Genomic DNA, 20,801 nt, shown 5'->3' with positions numbered 1-20,801 from the left:
AGTTTTTATTTAACTTTTGAATACATGCTACTGCTCCTTGGAGACCCCTGAACTTTTTGTTCAATTTTTGAAACAAAGATGTGTATTTACTAAGATTATTTTTTTTTAACTCCCAATATTTTATGAACCCTAAACATTGTTCAATAAAAATATGCTTAATTTATTTTTAAAGAACTTTAAGAACTGAAGTTTGTATTTTTTCCTAATTTTGATAACAAAAATGTTCCTTTTAGTGAAAATTAATATCAGCTTCAAACATCGGTTATCTGCGTCCTTGGTTACTAATAGTCAGTATCAGCCCTGAAAAAAACATATCAGTCTATCTCTAATTGATACACATCTACACTAAATGTTGTACGTCAGACTTTGCAACTAAAGCATTGTTAGAATAAGTTTCAGCTGAATCCTGAACATTTTCGGAGCTCTGCAGGGTTCTGTGCTAAGTCCTCTTATACTTAATGTTCTTCGGTAGTTGTATGTGCACTTTTGTTAAAGAAGCACACGGTCAACTCAACATGTGAAATACAGAATATATCTTCAAGTTGACCTAATTTAAAGTCAACATTTTCAAATGTGTCATGCTGGTAATGCTCGTGTTGCTTGCAGTGCAGCAGAATATAAAGTGGTCGCTTGAAACTGCCAGTTGGTATTTCAGGGAGATTCCCAATCAACAAATGTCACAATCTGGACTGGAAAATAGAGCAAGAGGACATCTATTCAAGGAAATAGCGAACACATACAATAAATGTGTGCAATTGCAAATTTGCCCAACCAAAATAATTCACGTGAGCACAATTTTGGTTTTGGCCATTTGAAATGTATAAACCTTTGAACTGCCACATTTGTGTATCCTAAGTGGTTTTTTTTGCACATCATACATGAAGTAAAAAGAGGGCAGGTAGTGTGAGAGGGAACCTGAGCAGTGAGAAGAAGAATGCATGTGTGGGTGAGGCACAACGCACCAATGAAAATATAGCGTCAATGTGTGGGTGAAGAAGCAGCCATTAATGTATTTCACTTTTTACTACTGCCTTCTTGTTCTATTTTTGGCAGCAAGTAAGTACTAATGCAAATGCACCCAATGTAGAAATGTGAGCTGATCAGACTTAACAAGTTTCAAATCTTTCTGTATTGTGTTCCATTTTGTGCGAGTGGTGCTTAGCGCCCACCCATTTCACATGCTGTTATTAAGTTCTTGTCATATTTCAATTATGCTGACTCACCCATGATCCCGTTTCGTCTGGGCCGCACGAGAAAAAGAGCCGTTTATGAGGTTCGGCAATCACGATTTGACTGGTCCCAATTTGAAGTCTAACCCAGTTAAATATGGACAAAAACATTTCTCTGAGTAAGTAATATCCAAATAAAGAAGAATTGTGGTGTTATTGTAAAATCTTTAATGTTAAAGACTAAACTGAACAGTTATACAAAATAAAAAAAAACGTCACTTCTGATGATTATAGTTTGAACATCAATTTTAATCTCATAAAAAAATGGCATTTCCCAACTTTTCTTCACCCAAAATAAATTAAAAATGTTTTTGTTTTTTTATTGAATTATGATAAAACCCGAAGCAAAAGTTCACTGCAACTGGTTTAGCAATATATATTCATATATTTTTGAATAAAAATGTTGATCTCATGATCAAAATGAGATTTCCTATCCTTTCTTTACCCCCAAAATACATTGAAATATGTAAAAAACAAAAAAAAAACATTTCTTCAATGATATAAATGAAAATGTACAGCAACTGGTTTTGCAATATATTAAGTCATCTTAAAAAGCAATATTTGTTTGTTTTTTACTTTTATAAAAACACCATTTACGAAAATGACAATGCACCCCACAAAAATGACCAAGCTCAGCCAAGAATAGTGCAATTTTGTATCTTCAGCCGATGTAAACAAACTTGCCTTGCCCAATTTAATGAATGTGCTTTTTAGTTTTTTGTTTTTTCAAAGGAAGAACAGAACTTGCTTTGAGATGGAGAGAAAGCAGAAAGGGTAGACGGAGAGTGAAAGCACTCCAGTGGGATTGAGCAGAAGGGGGAGGGTCGAGGGAGGAATGAGCACAACAGCAGCTTCGTCAACAACAGTCGTTTTTTTTAACATTCACTTTATTGTTAAATGTTTATTTTCAATGCAGTTTTAGACAGAAAATGTTTTTATGCTTGACCTTCCCGCATTCGCCATCCGTACTGTTTATTTCAAACTCCATAAATACAACATACTTCATTCCAAAACATGCACGATTGTGCTGGAGCAGTCTGGCCTTGTTTTTCCATCCTGTTAAATATGTACTTTGCGCACATGCACGCCTTTTCAACCATGTAACGTTCAATACCTTTGGTAAATAACCACTCGCTGTCACGTTCCACTCCACTGAGCTGTGTTATTTATGCCTGTGTTGGCTTGAATGAGGAAGTTTTTTTGTTTTAAAAGTTCTTTCTAATCTACTTCATTACAGACAGGGAATTGGACAATCTGATTTAGCAAGCTTTAATCTTTCATTGTTTGTCTAGAATCGCACACAGCGCCGATTCCAATGGCGCGATCGGTGTCATTTTCTCCTGGATATGCACACGGGGCGTCGCTCGCCATCGATTTGGCTCGTGTTGCGAAAGATCAGCCAAGCAGCCGATATCTCCTCCGAGGAGATCAAATCCATTATGCAAGAATTTCCTCTGCTGCTGATTGGATCAGGAAAACATGACTGGCCGGTGATTATTCCCCAGAAGGCAACATAACGCGACCTCCGAATGGATTATAATTGATAGCGTTTTCTTGACAGGACCGCAGCATCCACTTAACAGTCGTCTGCTAAAATGCTAATTGCGTGTTAGAGCAGCGCTGGCAATGCAAAAGGAACAGAAAGTGATACTGTCATTGACTTGGAGTGAGTCATACTGTAAGTCTACGTTGGTGCGCCTGCAGTGTCCAAAAAAAAAAAAAAGAGTGTTGGAGAAATGCCGCTGGGTGTTGATGACAACAAGCGAGTGCGGAGGGAGAAAATAAGCTGCTGCAGCCGCCAATGAGATGGTAACAAGTAGGACACAAAAAGCTGAAAGTTTTAACAGTTTGCCTTTCACTAATTCACCTATCTAGTTAATTATTTATTTATTTTTTGCTATGGAAGTTATCACTAGATATTTGCGAAAAAAGAATGTTGAAGAATTTTTTTTTTTTTTAAATTAATACATCTTGGGGAGGAGCTAGGTTATCTTTTTTAAATGTTCTTTACTTTGTTTGTTGCTAACATAACTATGAGATTCATTTTTCAAAAATCATTTCCACTTTAATACATTTTGTAGAAACTTTATTCGGACGTACGCCGCCCTTGTTATTTACGTCAGTAATTCAGTGCGTAGTGACGTAGAATGCCGGCTGGCTCTCTGCCGAGCAAAGTGAAACGCCGTTTTAAAGAAAGCAAGGTAAACCTCACTGAATGCGTTGCGACGTGAATAACAATGGCGGCGTACGTCCAAATACATTTTCGACAAAACGCATTCAACTGGAAATGAAAAATGAATCTCATAGTTATGTTAGTAACAACCAAATAAATAATATAGACCAAACTTGTCATGACAGTCAGGGTTTCTTTTAAGTCTTTTTTTTTTTTAAACAGTCATGTTTTATTGATTCGAAATATTTAAGTGTTATGGGGATTGTAATTTGCGTTTATATTTGAAGTTTAAACTAATGCACACAATTATAAAAGCAATGGATATTTGAACACAATACGTATATACTGCCACCATGTGGCCAAAATGGGCACCATAGGAGCAGGACAATGTCCATTGAATTGAAGCAAAAACCGTTCATTTTCTATACATTCCTTTTAGTTATGGAAAAACAGTTTTTGTTTTTATGGTTTTAAAAATAAGTACAGTATTATTTATTGCTATTTTCCTCATTATGAAACAATGTTGTTGTTTTTTTTAAGGGATGCTGAACTAGATTAAGGACATTCAATTGGGAAATATTTGAAATATGACCATGATCATGAAACAAATTAAAGTCTTATCTTAAGGCATCACTAACATTGTGCTTTTTTCTTTTCTTGAACACAGCTCATTTACATGATAAAGTGATTGTTGATTTCAATTCAGCAGCATTTCATCATTTTGCTGCAGCCCTGCCAGATTTTTTTTATTTAAGCATCTCATTGGTGTAATGGGCTCATTAAAAGTCCATTTCAACAAAGCAGACAAACTTGAGAGGGAGGCAAAGTACTTGGCTGATATTGTTACTATGGATATACTGTCCTGTCCTCCTTTTAAATAATGTGTCCTCGCTCCATCTGGCACGGATCTATGTGAAATATAATTTTTTTTTTTCCCTCCGCTGGCAGACTGGTTTGACTGAACAAAAGAGAGGAAAGCGATTCTGCTGGCTTATGTTCAAAAGAAATTCAATGTTTCTGTCTATCATGGTGCATCTCAGAATAGAAACGGGGATCCCCCGCCATTTTGGCCCCTCCTTGTGTCAGTCAGAGCAAGTGTGTTGTCACCCTTAGAGCTGGTCCAATAGGACGCAACTCGCCAGCAGCCCGCCTTGGCATCAACCCGGCCTGGATATGGATCTGTTTATCAGTAGGCGCCTTTTTTTTCCTTTTTTTCTTTTGGCCACGCTGAATGGAAGCCGCCAAATCCACATACGCTAATTACGCGAGGTAGAGCCGCACTACTGGCTCAGCAGCCTTTCGCTGCGCTTCCGACCTCCGCTCGTGCGTGACCGAGATGGATGATGCCGAACATTTCAAGAGCGCCAGCATTTTGAATGGGGATGAGAAAGGATACAGTCGGGGCTTTTGAGGAAGGTCACGTTATTGACTGGGAATTTAGCGTCAGTCAACAACACAAGAAATGCATTGACTGATGCTAACAAGAAAAAGCATGTCATCAAGATGTCATTATCAATTGTCACCTATCTAGTGACCAAATATTTTAGAATGTAAACCCTGAAAGTGCTTGATCTATTTCCCTTTCTGTCATAGCAATGGAATTATACATACAGTGGAATCTCTATTTACAAATGTAATTTGTTCCATCGCTCTGCTCACCAACCGAAAAAACATTCACAAACAATGTTTCCTATTAACCCTGTAATGCCAAATGTATCATATTAAATACAAGACATTTTGACTTAGAGGATCTGACACATGCATTGCACTGATAATCCATTAGTGGGCAGTATCACCCAGCTGACGGCTTTACCAGCAACCTTGCAAGATCGCCCCAATTGAGAAAGGAGAGACACCTACACTCATTAACAGCGGGAAATGTTCTTTCTGATTTTTGGAAATACAAATATGTTTGATCTTCTGTTTATTATTATATTTTGACAGTTATAAATGTATGGATTTAAATTGTGCATTGTGACCGGATGTATCAAATATGGCACAAATCAAAAGTCATATGTAGAAGTTGATTTTCAAAAATAAAGAAAGAACGTTTTTTGTTTGTTCAAAAGGACCAACAAATAATAATAATAATAATAATAAATAAATAAATACATATCAAATCAAATACTCTATTTACAAAGAATCAGAATTTTCTCTCATATATTTCATGGTTCAGACGTTGTAGGGTTAAAATGAATACAAATGAAAGTGATCAGTTCCAGCTCCACAACAGTTTCGTTACCTTTTTATTTTTATTGTTTGGTGGTTAAAAATAAACACTGCAGTATATAAATAAGTGAAAACACACTTTATTGTAAAGGCATAACATGGTGTGTTTGCTAGCAAACAGTGCACAGGTGTCAAAGTCTGCTCATCGAGGGCCCTGCCTGTTTTTGAAGTTTCCCTACTTCAACACACCTGATTCAATGATCAGGATCATTATTAGGCTCCTGCAGCGCTTGTTGATGAGCTGATTGAACTCACCCATTCACACGTTTATTGTATATTTGATTTTCCGCAAAATTGTTGCGTTCCGGTTTTTCATTTTGAAATCTGGTCACCCGAATACAAAGCAATCCATCCTTAAACCTCAAAATGCAAACATGTCAATTGACATGTAGCCTTGCAGTATTTTTAATTGAGCCTGGCTACATCTCAAAGAATTTCCTGCCAAGTTGCTCGTAACCAAAAGCTATCTTCCTCCCCAGGCTGCTCATGCCAGTAGATGACTTGATCCTTTTTGCTTCGCTCCTCTCAGAGATCTCCGAGGCCGCAGTACGATGGCAGTGTTGTTAGTACGCCCTCCATAGTGCCACTTTTATACGAGCCGTGCTTGTAAATTGTGAAGCGGCCTGTTTTCGGGAGCGTGATGCCGCTTGTGCTGAAGCTTGGCAACGCTAACACACATCAGTCAAACAGAAACAAAAAAAGAAATGTTGAGTTTTGTTGCTGCAAGGTACTCCAGAGCCGGATTTTGGCGGGCGCCATACTGCGCAAATGTGTTTCTCCTCCCAAGAGTGCACGCTAAAACCAGATTAAACAAGTAAGAGAATTGTATTGTTTGTTTTGTGCTTTGCAAGGCGTGAAACCAACCTGGACAAAAAAAAAAAACTTTCTACTGTATCTCTATTTCTCGTTTCGTGTTACAAATCATTTTATTTGCTTCGTTGTGTACCTGTAATCACAATTTAAAGTACCACTGATTGTCACACCCACCTAAGTGGGGTGAAATTCTTTCTCCGCATTTTGACCCATCCCCTGAGGGAGCGGTGAGCAGCAGCAGCAGCAGGAGCCGCGCTCGGGAATCATTTGGTGATCACAATTTGTCTTTTCCCCAAACTTGGATCTTTTAAGTTTTTTTTCATCCTCAGGCTTGACACGTGGTTTCTTAGCAAAAAAAAAAAAAAAATAATAATAATAATAATTTCTTTAAACAGAAGTTTAGATTGAGGTCTTTTTTTTTTTATTTAGGGGCAATCTCGGGCCCTTAACCAACTGCTGATGTTTTCCAAAGGGTAAGTACGCCCTCGTCTTTGGCTCCCAGGGAGAAAACACATTTAGAATGTTGTTTTTGGGGAAAAGTTTCTTTCCAAGAAGAATATTATCTAAAGCAATAACAGCACCCCGGTACATTTTAAGAATTACATATCAAAATGGATGTTTGGTTTTAAACGGCGACATGAAAATGTCTTATGAAGATAAATGATCCTCTCCTGCAAAATGTAAAATTCGGTGAGCCTGAATCTTAATGAGGCAGCCATGCATAATTAACAGCTGGGAGCAAAAATAAGAATGTGGTCATTATCTCGACTGTATGTTTTATTAATGCTCGTCTGTATGTGTCATTTGTGTTATCTGCGCTGCAACGTGCTGCATTATTCCCGCGCAGTAAATGCAATGAATATCGCTGCTCGTTGAATGCAAATGCGTACGTGTACCGTGTGATGTGGCGCAATTCACCGTGTACTCCCCATTGATTGCTTTTCGCTTGTTTGTGCTTATACAGGCTGTTAAATTGCGCCGCTTTCCTCCCCCCCCCCTCCAGGAACACTTCACGCCGGAATGCAAATTCAAGGAGTCTGTGTTTGAGAACTACTACGTGACGTACTCCTCCATGATCTACCGCCAGCAGCAGTCAGGCAGGGGCTGGTACCTTGGTCTGAACAAGGAGGGAGAAATCATGAAGGGCAACCACGTCAAAAAGAACAAGCCGGCGGCCCACTTCCTTCCAAAACCTCTAAAAGGTGACAAAATCCTCTTGGCTGAGTAACGTCAGGATTTTTCCCTGATACATTTAGTTGTTTCAACCGCGTTGGTAAGACTTTAGGGCCATTTTGAAGATTCTACGGTAGGGAACGTATTGGTTGATTTTTTTTAGAACTGGGGGGTCATAAATCAACCAGTAAGTCATCGATCAAACACGAGCGAGCATTTGACTTGTTCTATGGCTGTTTTGAGGTGAAAATGATTTTGTGATGCTACTTCCACGTCTGCCGGTTCTGGTCAGTCTCTTGCGGGTCGGCCTCTCATTAGGAAGCCGCGCGCGCGCGCGCGCGCACCCCTCGAGATGGCTGTAATAGCCTTTCGCTTTCATTTAACCGGCCATCCAGAGGGTCTCAAATACACTTAAGGATCAACGGCCACGGAATGATTGCCTCGCTTTATGCTGAGAGAGGTCGACGTGAGGAAAAGCACACACTGAGGTGAGATGGAGGCATGGAAGCGGCTCGAGACGTTTGCCGCAAAAAATGCTACATTTTCAGGAAAACAATGTCATATATCTTCGCCAGTACAAGCTAATGTTTATTTCCGGCTTTGTAATACAAATGTAATTCCTGATACTTGATATTAGTTTGTGCTTTTCACAAAGAGAAATTGTTGCAGGGGCTGATAAAGATTCAGTGGCCAGGCTGTATCAGGGCACCAATAAAGTTCCCCTCGGAAAAAAAAAAAAAATATATATATATATATATATATAAAAAAAAGAGCAATGATGATGACATTTCCGAATGAACAATACTGAGCTCTTTAAAAAAAAAAAAAGAAAAAAAAAAAAAAGTTCCCCTCGAGCTATTGCCCTCCCCCTCCCCCAAATGAGATTCAATGCTGGAGGTGTATCAAAGAAAGAAAGCTCATCAGATCATTCAGTTAACAATATGTTTATTATTGTCATTTAAAATGGTACGTAGCGGGATATTTTGAGCTGTTTTGCCCCGTCAATAGTGGGGTTTCCATCCACCCATTTTTATTCGAATTTTCAAGAAATGCAAAAATAAAACTGAATGGAAACGCTAGAAAAAATGAGCTTGGCGGGGGGGTGGATGAAGCGTATCGGAAAAAAGGAAAATAGAAAACAAGTTTTGTCACACGTACGTTTGCAGTCACAAAGCAATGGCGGACAATATAGCAAGGTATGTTTTGGGGGAACGACAAAACTGAAATCTTTTTGGAAGTAATTAAAGAAGCAAATATTAATGCAGTTTTAGATGGAAAACAGCAAAGGAACGCTACGGTATACCAACAATTACAAAAGCAAATTCATACGACGCCATCGCACGGGGCAGTCACTTCCTGGTCTTCTGCTTTTAAATTACTGGTGGATCACATTTCCATGGTGTATAGCGCCACCTACAGCGGCGGAGTCCCCTCTCAATATTCGCAAAAGAAGACCAGTTGGAAACGGGCAAAAGTCGCATGTCCGTTTTGAGCATTTTCAGTCAATTCGCTTAAAAATTTTGAAACAACTTGTATAGCTAACGAGACACGTCGCCATCAACGGTATTCTCCCGATGCAACGCATACAATGAGTGACGCGTTTACGCAATGTTGTCAGGATCGCTGCTCTCGCCCCAAAATGCTGGGCTAAGTGAAGCGCGCCGAAGGATCCGTTGTCTCTTTCCGCCGTGTCCTCCCTCTGGGATGAACATCAAATGGCGTTTGAGGCTGCAGGATGTTGACAGCATCCTGAAAGCAAATACTGCGGGGACGTTCGATTTACAGCGATTTTTGTCTCCGAGTAGCTGCTGAGATGCAAATTGGGGCGAATGTTGCGCACGCTGCAGCGGCACAGCACATGCGAGTGCTGAATTTGTAATGGCGAGCTGTGAATATAGGATTTGTTTTTAAGTGCAGCACCAACTTGATCTGTTGCGACGTCTTGATTCAGCACTTTGCAGCCGGGCCGCTCGTGCACGAGCCTTTCTCAGCTCATCGCTGTGCTTTTTACACATGATTCCATGTATGAATCATAGGAACTTGTTTTCATGGGAATTTGATATGTTTTTTAAAAAAGTTTCAAAAAAAGCAACTGTTAGATTATCCTTTAACTTCTCTAAGTGGGCGCATGTGACATATGTTGCCAGCCGACTGTTTAGGGTGATGGTTTGACCAAGGGCTTAGTTTGGGGTTAGGGTTCGATTTTAGATTAGGGTCAGGAACCGGAGAATGTTGGTCATATTGCTTGGGTTTCCTTAAGAAAAAGTGTGGGAAAGAAAGTAAAAGGTCTTCAAGTTTTCACTTGCTCACCAAAATGAGTCCACACCGGAGGTTTGACTCAAGACGGGTCTAAGTGCTGGTGTCACCAGAGGTTCGTTTTTTACGGAACCTTCTCGTGTGAACACGAGGGTTTCGGGTGACAAAGCGCTCTGGCGGTAATTCAGGACTCATAGAACCGTAGTCATATACGTAACTTTTGTTCTGTGTTTTCCCTGTTGGCTGATGGAGGCGGTTCTTAAAGAACTGAATGTTCCCTTCGTGTATGCGCAGTTTGAGTTCTGCATACCCAAATAGTCACCTGTGACTCGAGACAAATATAAGTTCCCGTCTCACCAGAGGTTCGTTTCCTAACATTCTTCTAATGTGAACACGAGGCATCCGAATGACAGATTTCTCTGGCGGTCGTTCGAGACTCGTAGAACCGTGGCCATGTACGTAACTTTTGTTTTCCCGAGTATCGTCAAATTCCAACTCCCTTTCCTTGGTCCCGTTTCTTACTTGGTTCCTGTGACAACACATTGTAGCGATTCCTCCTCGAATCGTTTTCCTGATCGGCCATCTTCTTTCTCCTCCTTTCCACAGTGGCGATGTACCGAGAGCCGTCCCTCCACGACCTGACGGAATTCTCCCGCTCCGGCAGCGGCACGCCCACTAAGAGTCGGAGTGCCTCGGCGATGCTGAACGGCGGCAAAGCTGTGAGCCAGAACGAGTCGACGTAGCGCCGCCCCCCCCCCCCCCCCCCCGCCGGACTCCACCTTGAAACCTTACCTCCAGCAGAGCGTGAATCCAAGCAAGACCCTCTCTCGTTTCAGCGGTTCAGCACTTGCTGCGGCGCACCACGCATTAACACCATCAATAACTATAATAGAAACACACGCGCACACACATGCGTCGAGGCATCCATCAACACTTTAACAACAGCATTAATAGCAAGACGCCATTCTGAACACAAATCTCGTCACTTTGGGGCTGATTTCTGATCTCTTTACGCACCTCTTAGCTCATCTGTTTTGGTTCTTATTTTCCTGTGCACAAAAACATTTCTGAGCTCACGTAGACGACAAGCGCTCGCGCGTCCGTCAGGCAGCGACGAGCGGCGAGCGGCCATTCAGGGGCGAGCGGGCGTGCGTCTCGGAGGCCGCAGGTGTTCGGTACACGCCCTGATCTGCGTCTCACCCGTGCTTCTGTGAATACAAAGCCTATAAACTCCCCGGCCCGGCCCGGCCCGACCCGACCCGGTACCGCCGGCCAGACAGTAGCTCTCCTTGCGTCCTCGTGCACATGCTCAGAGACGGCGCTCTCCAGCATGGGGGAAACCGAGCCCGCGCTCGCTCCGCTGACCTGCCGTGAGGTCCCCAGCGCGGAGGCTCTTAACCTTCGTTTCCTTTTTGAGAGACGCCGCAGCTGCCCTTCTTTCTGCTAATTTCACAATTAGCCAAGAACCTTTTGTTGGTTTTATTGACCCGCTTATGTTTGTGCCCTCTTGTCGTCCCACCCTCGCCATTGTTCAGTTTTTCGGTCGCGCCGTTGAAAGGATTCCAGCAAAACCAAAGACTGAATTGAAGGAGTGTCCCTTTAAGCCGACGAAGCCAGTATGAAGGCAAAGCTGGAATCCCCCCCCCCCCCAACCCCCCCTCCCCCAAATGTACTTTTTTTTCTGGACTAGTGCAAACATGGCAAGAAGAAATGATGATGTCAGTCAAACTGTAGTGTTTGATGTTTTTTGAGACGATGCGCTCGACAGCCAAGGTTCGAAAAGACGAATCGGTGTGCCCCCCCCCCGCCCCCCTCCCCTTCTTGTTCTGTCACCAAGTCTGCGTCTTGTCTCCGTGATTTGTTTCCTCCGTGCTCGTGTCATAACGCCGCCTGGTCATCCTTTTTCGGTCAACTTCTTCTGGCTTCCCGGGATGCTCGTTATATGTTTGAGTAACTTGTTGTGGTGATTGATATTTTCTATATTTAAAACAAACAAAAAAAAGAATACTGTGGACTTTTAGGTGGCTTAACATTTTATAGGGATGTCATATTTGTAAAAGTATATTTAAAGAAAAAAAATGGGTGGGGCGGGCTTCGTAAATTGACTTCTTCCCTCTCTTGCACAGGGCATGTACAAACATAATGATGTACAAAAAAAAGGACCTTTTTTCGTGTCCGTTGAAGCTCCATTTTTCTTCTTTCTGGTACATGCTTTTTTTGCGGGACTTCCTGTTCTGGGTTCCCTGGAGGCGGATCGTGTTCGGTGACTCTATCTGTTGCATGGGAGAACGCGGGGGACTTCCGGTCTCGAGCTGCATGATGTAGGCTGTATGTAATTAACCCACGTTGGATCATATGTTCCAAGCGACCAGGATCAACTTAAACAACATAATTAATGCAGGCAGACGTCCGGGCTGCCTGACGACTTCCAGTTGTTTATTATTTGTTGTATACACAAAAACTGCACTGAATAAAAAGTTTATATTAAGATATACTTTTAAAACGTGTCACGGTTTCTTATCTGTTTCCGGTTGCTGACCTTTTTACGCTGCATGCATTGCACCTTTCAACTGTGAATGTGTTCATTCAGAGGGCGATTTGACAAGCTTGGATTTGAAATTTTATTGTTCAGTTTGAAGGACTTGGGATTTTTCGTCCTTTTTTTTTTTTTTGGAGTCGCCGCTAAGGCGATGATAATTGAGTTGATTTTCGGTGGAGGCTGGCTGGCGTCTGCGGATCTCACGCGGCTTCGTCTGTCCTTCCTTCCTTTTCTCGGTCTCTCCTTCGGTCTCTTGAGGCCTCCCTGATTTTATGTTTTTTTGGATTTGTCGGGGTCTGGATGTTTCTTGGGCTGGGGAGGAGTTCTGGTGGGGGGTGTCTGGTCGGTGCTGGATTTCACCTTCCTTGGTTTTCTTTGGTCCTTCCTCGGGTCTCCTGACGGCGGTGTTCGGTTTAGGTGAACGGTATGAGATTTTTTCTAATAGGTTTTTTTGGTGAGCTAACAAATACACGCACGCACGCACATACACATACTCACCCACGCACACACAAAAAATAAATAAATAAAAATAAATAAATAAATAAATAAAATAAAGAGCAATGATGATGACATTTCCGAATGAACAATACTGAGCTCTTTATTAGAAAAAAAAAAAAGGATAATTGAGTTGATTTTGACTCAATGATAATGTCGTTAATTGTTTTCAGGTGTCAGCTGGGCGTGTGCAAAACGAATTCGCTCAGGCTCCACCCCCTTGCTTGTTCATCCAATCACATTCAAACGCCCTCGTGACCTTGCAGACAGTCACAACTTGTCGAGGAGGTTGTTTGGTGAATTCGCTAGCTAGCCTAGCATTAGCGGGGGTGCCTTTTTCCTCACTTGTACTTTTGCAGCGATAAAGTGGACGTGTCTTTTAATTTCCTATTACACACTTCTAAAAACAACGGCCTCAGAGGTACGTCGAGCTCATTTTGTAAAACAAAAACAAAAAAAACCATCTCAAAGTCGTACAGAACTGCCATCATTGGTGTCATCACACGGCAGTTAGCATTCAAGGATTAACACGTGTGTTGCTTGTTCTCCGGATCCTTGTGACTTTTGCGGGACATTTATTCCACAAGAAAGCGCATCTTAGCAAGAGAAGCGCGTGGGAAGGAAAGAGAGGAATAAACACTGAAAGTTGACGCAAGCCGACTCCTCTCAGTGAAAGCATCGAGACTCAAGCGTCACCCCGCGCGTCGTCGCTTGCTCGAGCTTTTTATGATGGGCAACGGTGTGACCCTGGGAAAGATTATTTGGCGGGTCTGTATTATTAAACCCCGCCCCCCCCCTCCAAGCCAAGACAAAGCCTGACCTTGTTGTTGTGTGCTATTTAAAAGTAAGCTAACCCTTTAACAACACATTGCAATAATGTTTCCAAGCAACAGCATTGCTCGCTGCCTAATATTATAATTATGACAATTACACCGGAGTGCTACTCGAAAGTCTGTTTTGAAAGCGGAGACGGGCGATATACGTTTCAAGGCGGCAATTGAGGTGACTTGCCATCGCAAAAGACGAGGCGGCAAATGTAAAGGAGGTCAGGTTTTGTTAATGAGGTCAGCTCGCTCCGTCTTGTCGCGGTGAGCAGCACTTTCACTAATTGGGGGTTTTGTTCATGAGGAGTCCCGTCGGGTGGACGGCCACTCCAAATGTCAGCCATGATGAGGATAAAGGCTGTCAAAACGAGATGCAAAAAAGGACGCGTACGGAAAGTGCGGCGTATCGACTCGAAAAGGCTTTTTGGTACCTTCAAAAAAAGACATTGCGTCCGTCTGTTACCATTATATTTATATTTAATAGGACATTGAAAAGCATTGCGGTTACTTAGCGTACGCTGTCAATCAAATGCCACGACTGTGACCTGGAAAAATGGACGCGACTTTGGTCTAGCTTGTTCGTTTGAGACGTGAAAGCATTTCTTAAATCGATCGAACCAGACGATTGGCGAGCCGGTCGCAGGTTTTGGGCATAGGTTAAGACACACACCTAACTCAAATGTTTCGTGATGTTGACTTGTAGCTGTTGTGATGGTACATCGTGTGATTTCTTCATTATTGTAATCCCTTTTTACTAAATCCAGCAAAAAAAAAAAAAAAAAAGGAATTGTCGGACAAATACGTGTAATAGGAATTTACATGTATAAATGGAACGTATGGTGTTCCACAGGGTTCAATTCTAGGACCTCTGCCGTTTCATTTTCAGTTTAATGTTATGTCGTCACAGTTCAGTACTCGATCGTTTCGTATTAGCTGATACTTTCTTGTGACTGTTTTATAATCAGGAACTACAAATTAGAAAATCAAAGAAGCCATTAATTTAGGTTGAATTGGGACTTAAAAGTCTTTGTTTAAAATGTTCTGTCATTGTTTTTTGGGGGAAAGTCCTCAGTAATTATTTTCAAACATTCCCCCCCAAAAATTTTTTTATTTCTCTTTACAGGGTATTTAAAAAGTACATTTTTTGGTTTTTCAGAGGGTGAAAAGCAAAACTTTTCAACATATATATTTTTTTATCCATTATCCACAGCAAAATGTGTTGCAGGTTTTTCCTGTGGAACAAAAACACACCTAACAAAAAAGTTTGAATTTCAGTGGTCTCAAGTTTTTGACACAAACAAATTACGTTGACGACGTCACCTCTGCGTTAAATAAATAATAATGATTGAGTAGAAACGTCGCCTTGCACATCCTTGGCGTAGCCCCGCCCCCTCCTGGAGACAGTGCAGGCATCAATTTGGTCTTTGGAGACTGCGTCATTAAGCCCATCGCCAGCAGAGACGGGAGAACTAATCGGCTGCTGTAATATCTGCCCTGATATGAGCTACTTCATCCTTCTTGTGCTTTTGACATCTCCCTCCTCCCTCCATTTCCTTTTTGGCCGCTTCGAGACGCCATTCATTAGGCGGCGGCAGTCCAATTCATTACGGATGTGAACAAGCGCCTTCTCTCCGACTCCCCAAACTGTGGTTTCATCTGGACGTCGTTGAGTCGCCACCTAAAAGCAAAAAAGCAGACAGCCGTATAAAGCAGCCAATTCACTGTGGCAACACTTAACTGTGGTTGCCAGCATCTCTGAAGCTTTTTTTTTTTTTTCAAAACGTGATCTGCTCGTCAACAGATAAGAAAAGCTTTCAATGTATTTTTTGTGTCAGATTTTTTGTATTTGCAATCCAGTCCTCAGCTTTTTTCCCTTTTTTTTCTATTTTTACTAAGGCTGTCAGGCGATTCAAATTTTTAATCGCGATTAATCGCATTGCTCCAATAGTTAACTCACGATTAATCGCAAATTTGATATCTGTTGTAAATGCAAAATAAAATATTGTTTTTTTTCCTAAGTTTTCGTACTCTTGTTAACAAAAAAGTGGAAAAATGTTAAACTATAAAAAACATGGCTGCATCTTCAAGTCATTGATACGGTGATTTCATAATAATTCATTAAATTGAGTTAACATTAAAAAGACCCTTGGTGTTCCTCCTCTCCTTCTTCGGTAGTCCAGTTTCCACCGGCAGCCCGTAGGCCAACAGCACCGATGGCGGCCGTTGTTCACCTCGGACCTCGACCGATCCCGTATGGAAGTCATAGATTTGATTCGCATGTTTGATTTGGCCAAAGTTTTACGTCGGATGCCCTTCTTTATTTCATCCGGGTTTGGGACCACCGGCACAACAAGACACTGTTTTTTGGCCTAAGTGTGCTTTAGCATAAAGGTGAAGGTTAATGATAAGTCATCTTCAACTTAACTAAAGAGCTTAAGGTCGGGGGTTTCTTCTTTTTTTTTTTTTTTTTGTCAATGGAGATTTGTTTTACAGAAAGTAATTTTCCACCTGCCAGTCAAGAAGTCAATGCGTGAAATGACTGTGATGATCAAAGACGACATAACTCTCAAACCCGAAGCCATCCTCCAAGAAAGGAAAGCCGCGTTTAAACAAAGGAGACCTCAGATGATTCATTTGTTATTTGTAGGAGAAAGTCAAGGAATGCGAATCAATGAAGAACGGACGGAAACCTGACGATCGTTCTTTCCATCTTTTGCACAGCGATGGGCAACTTCAATGATGGTGGGGGCCGCCATTTTTCACGAGCGCTCCCTAACCAAAATGTTATTTTAAATACCGTCTAAAAAAAAAAGTCATATTTTGACATCCCAAAAAATGTTTTGTTTTTAACATCTCCTAAGGAAGATGGCCACCTTTGGCTTAATTGGGCAAATCCTTACTTATACAGATCATTCATATCCACCCCTGAAGTGTTCGTGAATATTATTAATACGAGGAAAATTCACATCGCATGCAGCAAGTATTGCACTGCAAAAAAGGACAGTAGAAAATTAAAAACAGATGTAATAAAATAAGAAAATGATTACTTCAAATGAGCAAACGTATCTTCCGACAGAACAAGAAAGTCATTGTTTGATTTCTACATGAACTAATTAAATCGTGCAAACAATAGACAGGAGGACGTCCTACTGCGGCCAATGGAGGCAAAAAATCTGCCGAGCGAGTGAGAGGATGTCCGCTCCATTAATGATGCATGCATCCCTGAAGGATTATTAAATGTCGCAGGCAAAGAGCTTTAAGCTCTTCCTCTTTGGATTGACTGACGGACGGACTGACGGACGGACTGCAATGGCGTCTTTCAACTAATTATATTCAAACAATGTATTCAAATTTCAGAATTACAAAATTGGATAGCAAAATATTAGGGCTGGGTATCGATTCTAATTTCCTCAATCGATTCCATTTCAATTCACAAGAGTTCAGTTTGATTCGATTTCGATTTTTTCCCACCGATTCGATTCAATCCGATGATTAATTATGGAACATTCATTATTTTTAAATATCAAGGAAATGATCAGAATTCCACAAACATTACATCCCAAATTCCATAAAATTTTGCAGAGGCAGTGACTGGTTAAATGATTTAGTTTATTCATGAAAGTAACACGTTTTATAATCACTTAAGTGTTACACAAACATTGACAACAGCAAGGATGAGATGGAAAAAAAAACCCAAATTCAATTGTTATCTGAATTGTCTTTAGGTATTTCTTAAATGTAAGAAAATACTTTTAAATTCATTTAAACAGTCAATATATATATATATATATATATATATATATATATATATATATATATATATATATAAACTGTAAAAAAAAATAAAAATCTTTGGCCTTTAAAATTCTATTTTCTTATGAATTTATGGGAACGAGATCTATTTGATATCAATGACTATTTTTTTATTATTTTTTCATACCCCAGCCCTACAAAATCTGATAAACCAGCTGCCTTGTCGTCCTTCTGTGAGCGTTGTGAGGATCGCGGCGCGTCCGTGTCACTTTGTCAGGTGCGTTTTCAAACAACAGTCACTTGATCACAAAGACTTTGTCCGCTTTGATGCTGTGTTTTCCCGCCGTGACCACGGCGAGAGGTCACGCATCTGTTTTTTTTTTCTTTTTTCTTTCCTGGATTTCATTGCCATTCGAAACTCTCGATATACTTGACGACTAACTTTTTTTGTCGCGTTATTTCAATTGAAGGTCAATTTGTCATCATTTAGCTAAAAGCTCGCAATGTGAAAGAAAGAACAAATTGTGTTCTGTCGCACGAGAATTGCAAAAACTTTGAGGCGCGGAAGCAGCCGCGGTTACGCAACACGACGACACTTCAATGCGCTCGTGTTTTGTTGCTTCCAACTGGAATTGCTTCATGCGGTAAACGCTGCCGCACAGCCAAGCGGCTCCCTCCGGGCTGGAGGAACCACTCGTTTACCCAGCCCGCTTTTTTTTTTCCATTTTTATTTTTTTTTTCATCTCATCCTACCGAGCAGACTGCAACGTCGACACGCACTCACTCAAACCCGACACTCGTGTGTATTTTTTGCACATTTTTCGAAGCAAGCTCTGGGTTGGCTTTTTCATCACCCGTTTTCCTCCCTAAAATGCGCGCGGGAGGGAATCCCAACTCTCGCCTCTCTGCGGTGCATGAGGTCAGGCGCTTACGTAAGGGCATGGGGGGGGGGGGGCATGGAGGGGGGGGGGCAGACATGCAGCACTCACCTCTGTCAGCTTGCATGGAAAGCAAGAAGACGGCAAGCAGAGGCCGGATCAATTATTTATCAAGCCTCTGCAGCGCGCGTGCTTTCTGGCCTCCCGTTGTGGCAGCAGCGTAGCAAGGCAGCTTTAAGGTCGAAGCTCTACGCGGGGAAAAGCGTTTTGCCTGCAGTTGTTGATCCGCCGGCGCCGCTCACGCCGGCAGCTCGGTCTCTCCGGAACAGGAAGTAGAACGCATTTTATAATCACCTCCCGAGAAATGACAACTTTATCGACGCCTGCGAAATGTCTCAGTTGTCTTAAGTGGTGGCAAATTGCAAAGGTTGAACGGAGGCCGTTGATGTTCGGCCTTTAATCCCAATTTTTCATTTCGTTCATTTCAAAACCTCGTAGCGCCAAAATGGCCACGTCTCAAGAGGCGTAGGCAGCTCTGATGGGAACTTTCACCGCTTCTTTTCATCTTTCATCGGGACGGACCAATTATCGGTCTGGCCGATTTATCTGTGCCGATATTTGGCAATTTCACAAATATCGCCATCAACCGTTTATAGCAATCTGAAGGCCGATGCTGAATGCTTAAGAACAACGCGAATTTCGGGTTTTCATCAGGTTTTGCAAAATGTTCACAGATGCTTTTTTACATTTCAAACCTATTCAGACAATTTTTCACTCTGTGAAACTATTTTCAAACCTTTTACAAACCCTGACGAAAATCCCAAATTAGCTCCATTCGCATGCATTTAGCGCTCCGTGAGATACGGGCAACTTTTCATTTATGGATTTATTTCAATTTAAATCCATAAAAATGACGTTGACGCTGGGAGCTCCCTACACTTTTTTTATTAAAAAAAAAAAACTCACATCAAATTAAGAAATGATGTTGAAACTTTGGAAAACTATTCACTTGCTTAGTTTTTAATTGAGCATAACACAAACTGATGACCTTGGAAGCTCCCAGCAATTTTTGTTATAAATTTAAACAAAGCTGTTAATTCTTTATATATTTAACATTGAAATATTTTTTTGTTTTGTTTGATAATAATATTCTCTCTTTTATTGCAAATGAATATCGACTTGAAATATCGGTTATCGGTCTCCTTGTCGACTAACGAACATCTTTATTAGATAAAAATGCGGTGAGTAAATTTGCGAGAACAGAATTAATTGCAGCATCCATTCGTCTGTTAGCTTTTGTTTGTTCCCCCCCCCCCCCCCCCCGCCATCGGCGCTTATTTGGTTTCCTCCTGCCTAAACAACGCCCGATTGGTCCGATTGAAAAAAGATTGTTTGCAAAAGCATCAGCGGGGGAGCTCCGGAGTTTGTGAACTCACAAAAAACGCGAGAATTCATCTCGCTAGCAAGGTTATTGCGAGCTTGCGATTGATACATTTTCGGTGTGGTGGGTGTGGTTTGTTTTGAATAATTAATGATCTGGCATGGAGCCGGTTTAGCGGTTTGTGCGTCATCATTTTCTTTGTCTGTCTTGCTTTTCTCCAATTGTGTCTTTTTTTTTTTTTCCTGCTTCCTCACTCCCCGCATCCCTCGATCGCGCCGCTCTCCCGCCCTGCGCTTCCACACAATTACACGCCGCTTCTCACGTCCCCGGTGGCGCCGCTCCGCTATCTCTCGTTGTCAAAACTGGAGCGCATTTGCCATTGTTCCCTTCCCGGTGGCCTGCGGCTACGAGCCTGCCTGCGTTCTATGCCGTCGTCTTTATTCTCCGTGCGCCGACTGGCGCTGTTGTGGAAATGGCTTTAACTTGAGTACACCTTGGCCTCCCCGTCGAACCCTTTGCCGCCGATTCCCACACCACGCGCGCGTCCACGGTGGGAATCGCGGCGAGGGCCAATAGCGCACTTGGCGTCGAGCGCCGTCATCGGCCTTCGGTGGACCGCAATGTCGATATTCTTCCCAGCTGTCTGTCAGCTCTCTAAGTTGGTGTGGATCGAGCCAGCGGCCCGCAGAGACGCAAAAAAAAACCTGCGGGTGTCAAAAATAAGACTGTAGTGGATGAAATTTTTTGGCAGCTTTTATGTTTGTCTATGTTACTATAGACCATTTTTGAATGTTTGCCAGAAAATGGACTGGCTGCTGCTGACCTGGACTGAAACGATGACATGCTTGATATGAAGGTTCGGTCAACCTCGAACATTTAATAAACAACAGATCAGGAAGGAAGACAAGAGATTGAGATTATTTTTGCTCGCAAGGAGATCAGACAGAGAGCGCACCCGGATTACAAATCGCCCAGATTACAAAGCGGTTGCTGTTCTAAAGGGGAGGGGAAACACACAACAGCAACCTTCATTATACAGATAATAATACAGACGTGTT

At 41.8% G+C, this 20,801-nt stretch overlaps 1 protein-coding gene across 5 annotated transcripts in view; it reads left to right on the top strand.

The window, feature by feature from the left end:
- The window catches only part of fgf13a (fibroblast growth factor 13a), a 99,351-nt gene extending 86,975 nt beyond the window's left edge, over window positions 1-12,376 (top strand). For all 5 annotated transcript variants that reach the window (XM_086084915.1, XM_086084912.1, XM_086084914.1 and 2 more), the window contains 2 exons: window positions 7,448-7,646; window positions 10,480-12,376. In XM_086084915.1, the coding sequence (XP_085941041.1) occupies window positions 7,448-7,646; window positions 10,480-10,616 (336 nt within the window). In that variant the 3' untranslated portion in view covers window positions 10,617-12,376. The remainder of the gene's footprint in view (window positions 1-7,447; window positions 7,647-10,479) is intronic.
- Window positions 12,377-20,801: the final 8,425 nt, after the last annotated feature.

The sequence above is a fragment of the Leptonotus elevatus genome, chromosome 9 (genome assembly GCF_054856555.1).
Source record: "Leptonotus elevatus isolate MCC_2025b chromosome 9, RoL_Lele_1.0, whole genome shotgun sequence".
In the NCBI taxonomy this organism is placed as follows: domain Eukaryota; kingdom Metazoa; phylum Chordata; class Actinopteri; order Syngnathiformes; family Syngnathidae; genus Leptonotus; species Leptonotus elevatus.
This window is presented reverse-complemented; position numbering and strand designations above follow the sequence as displayed.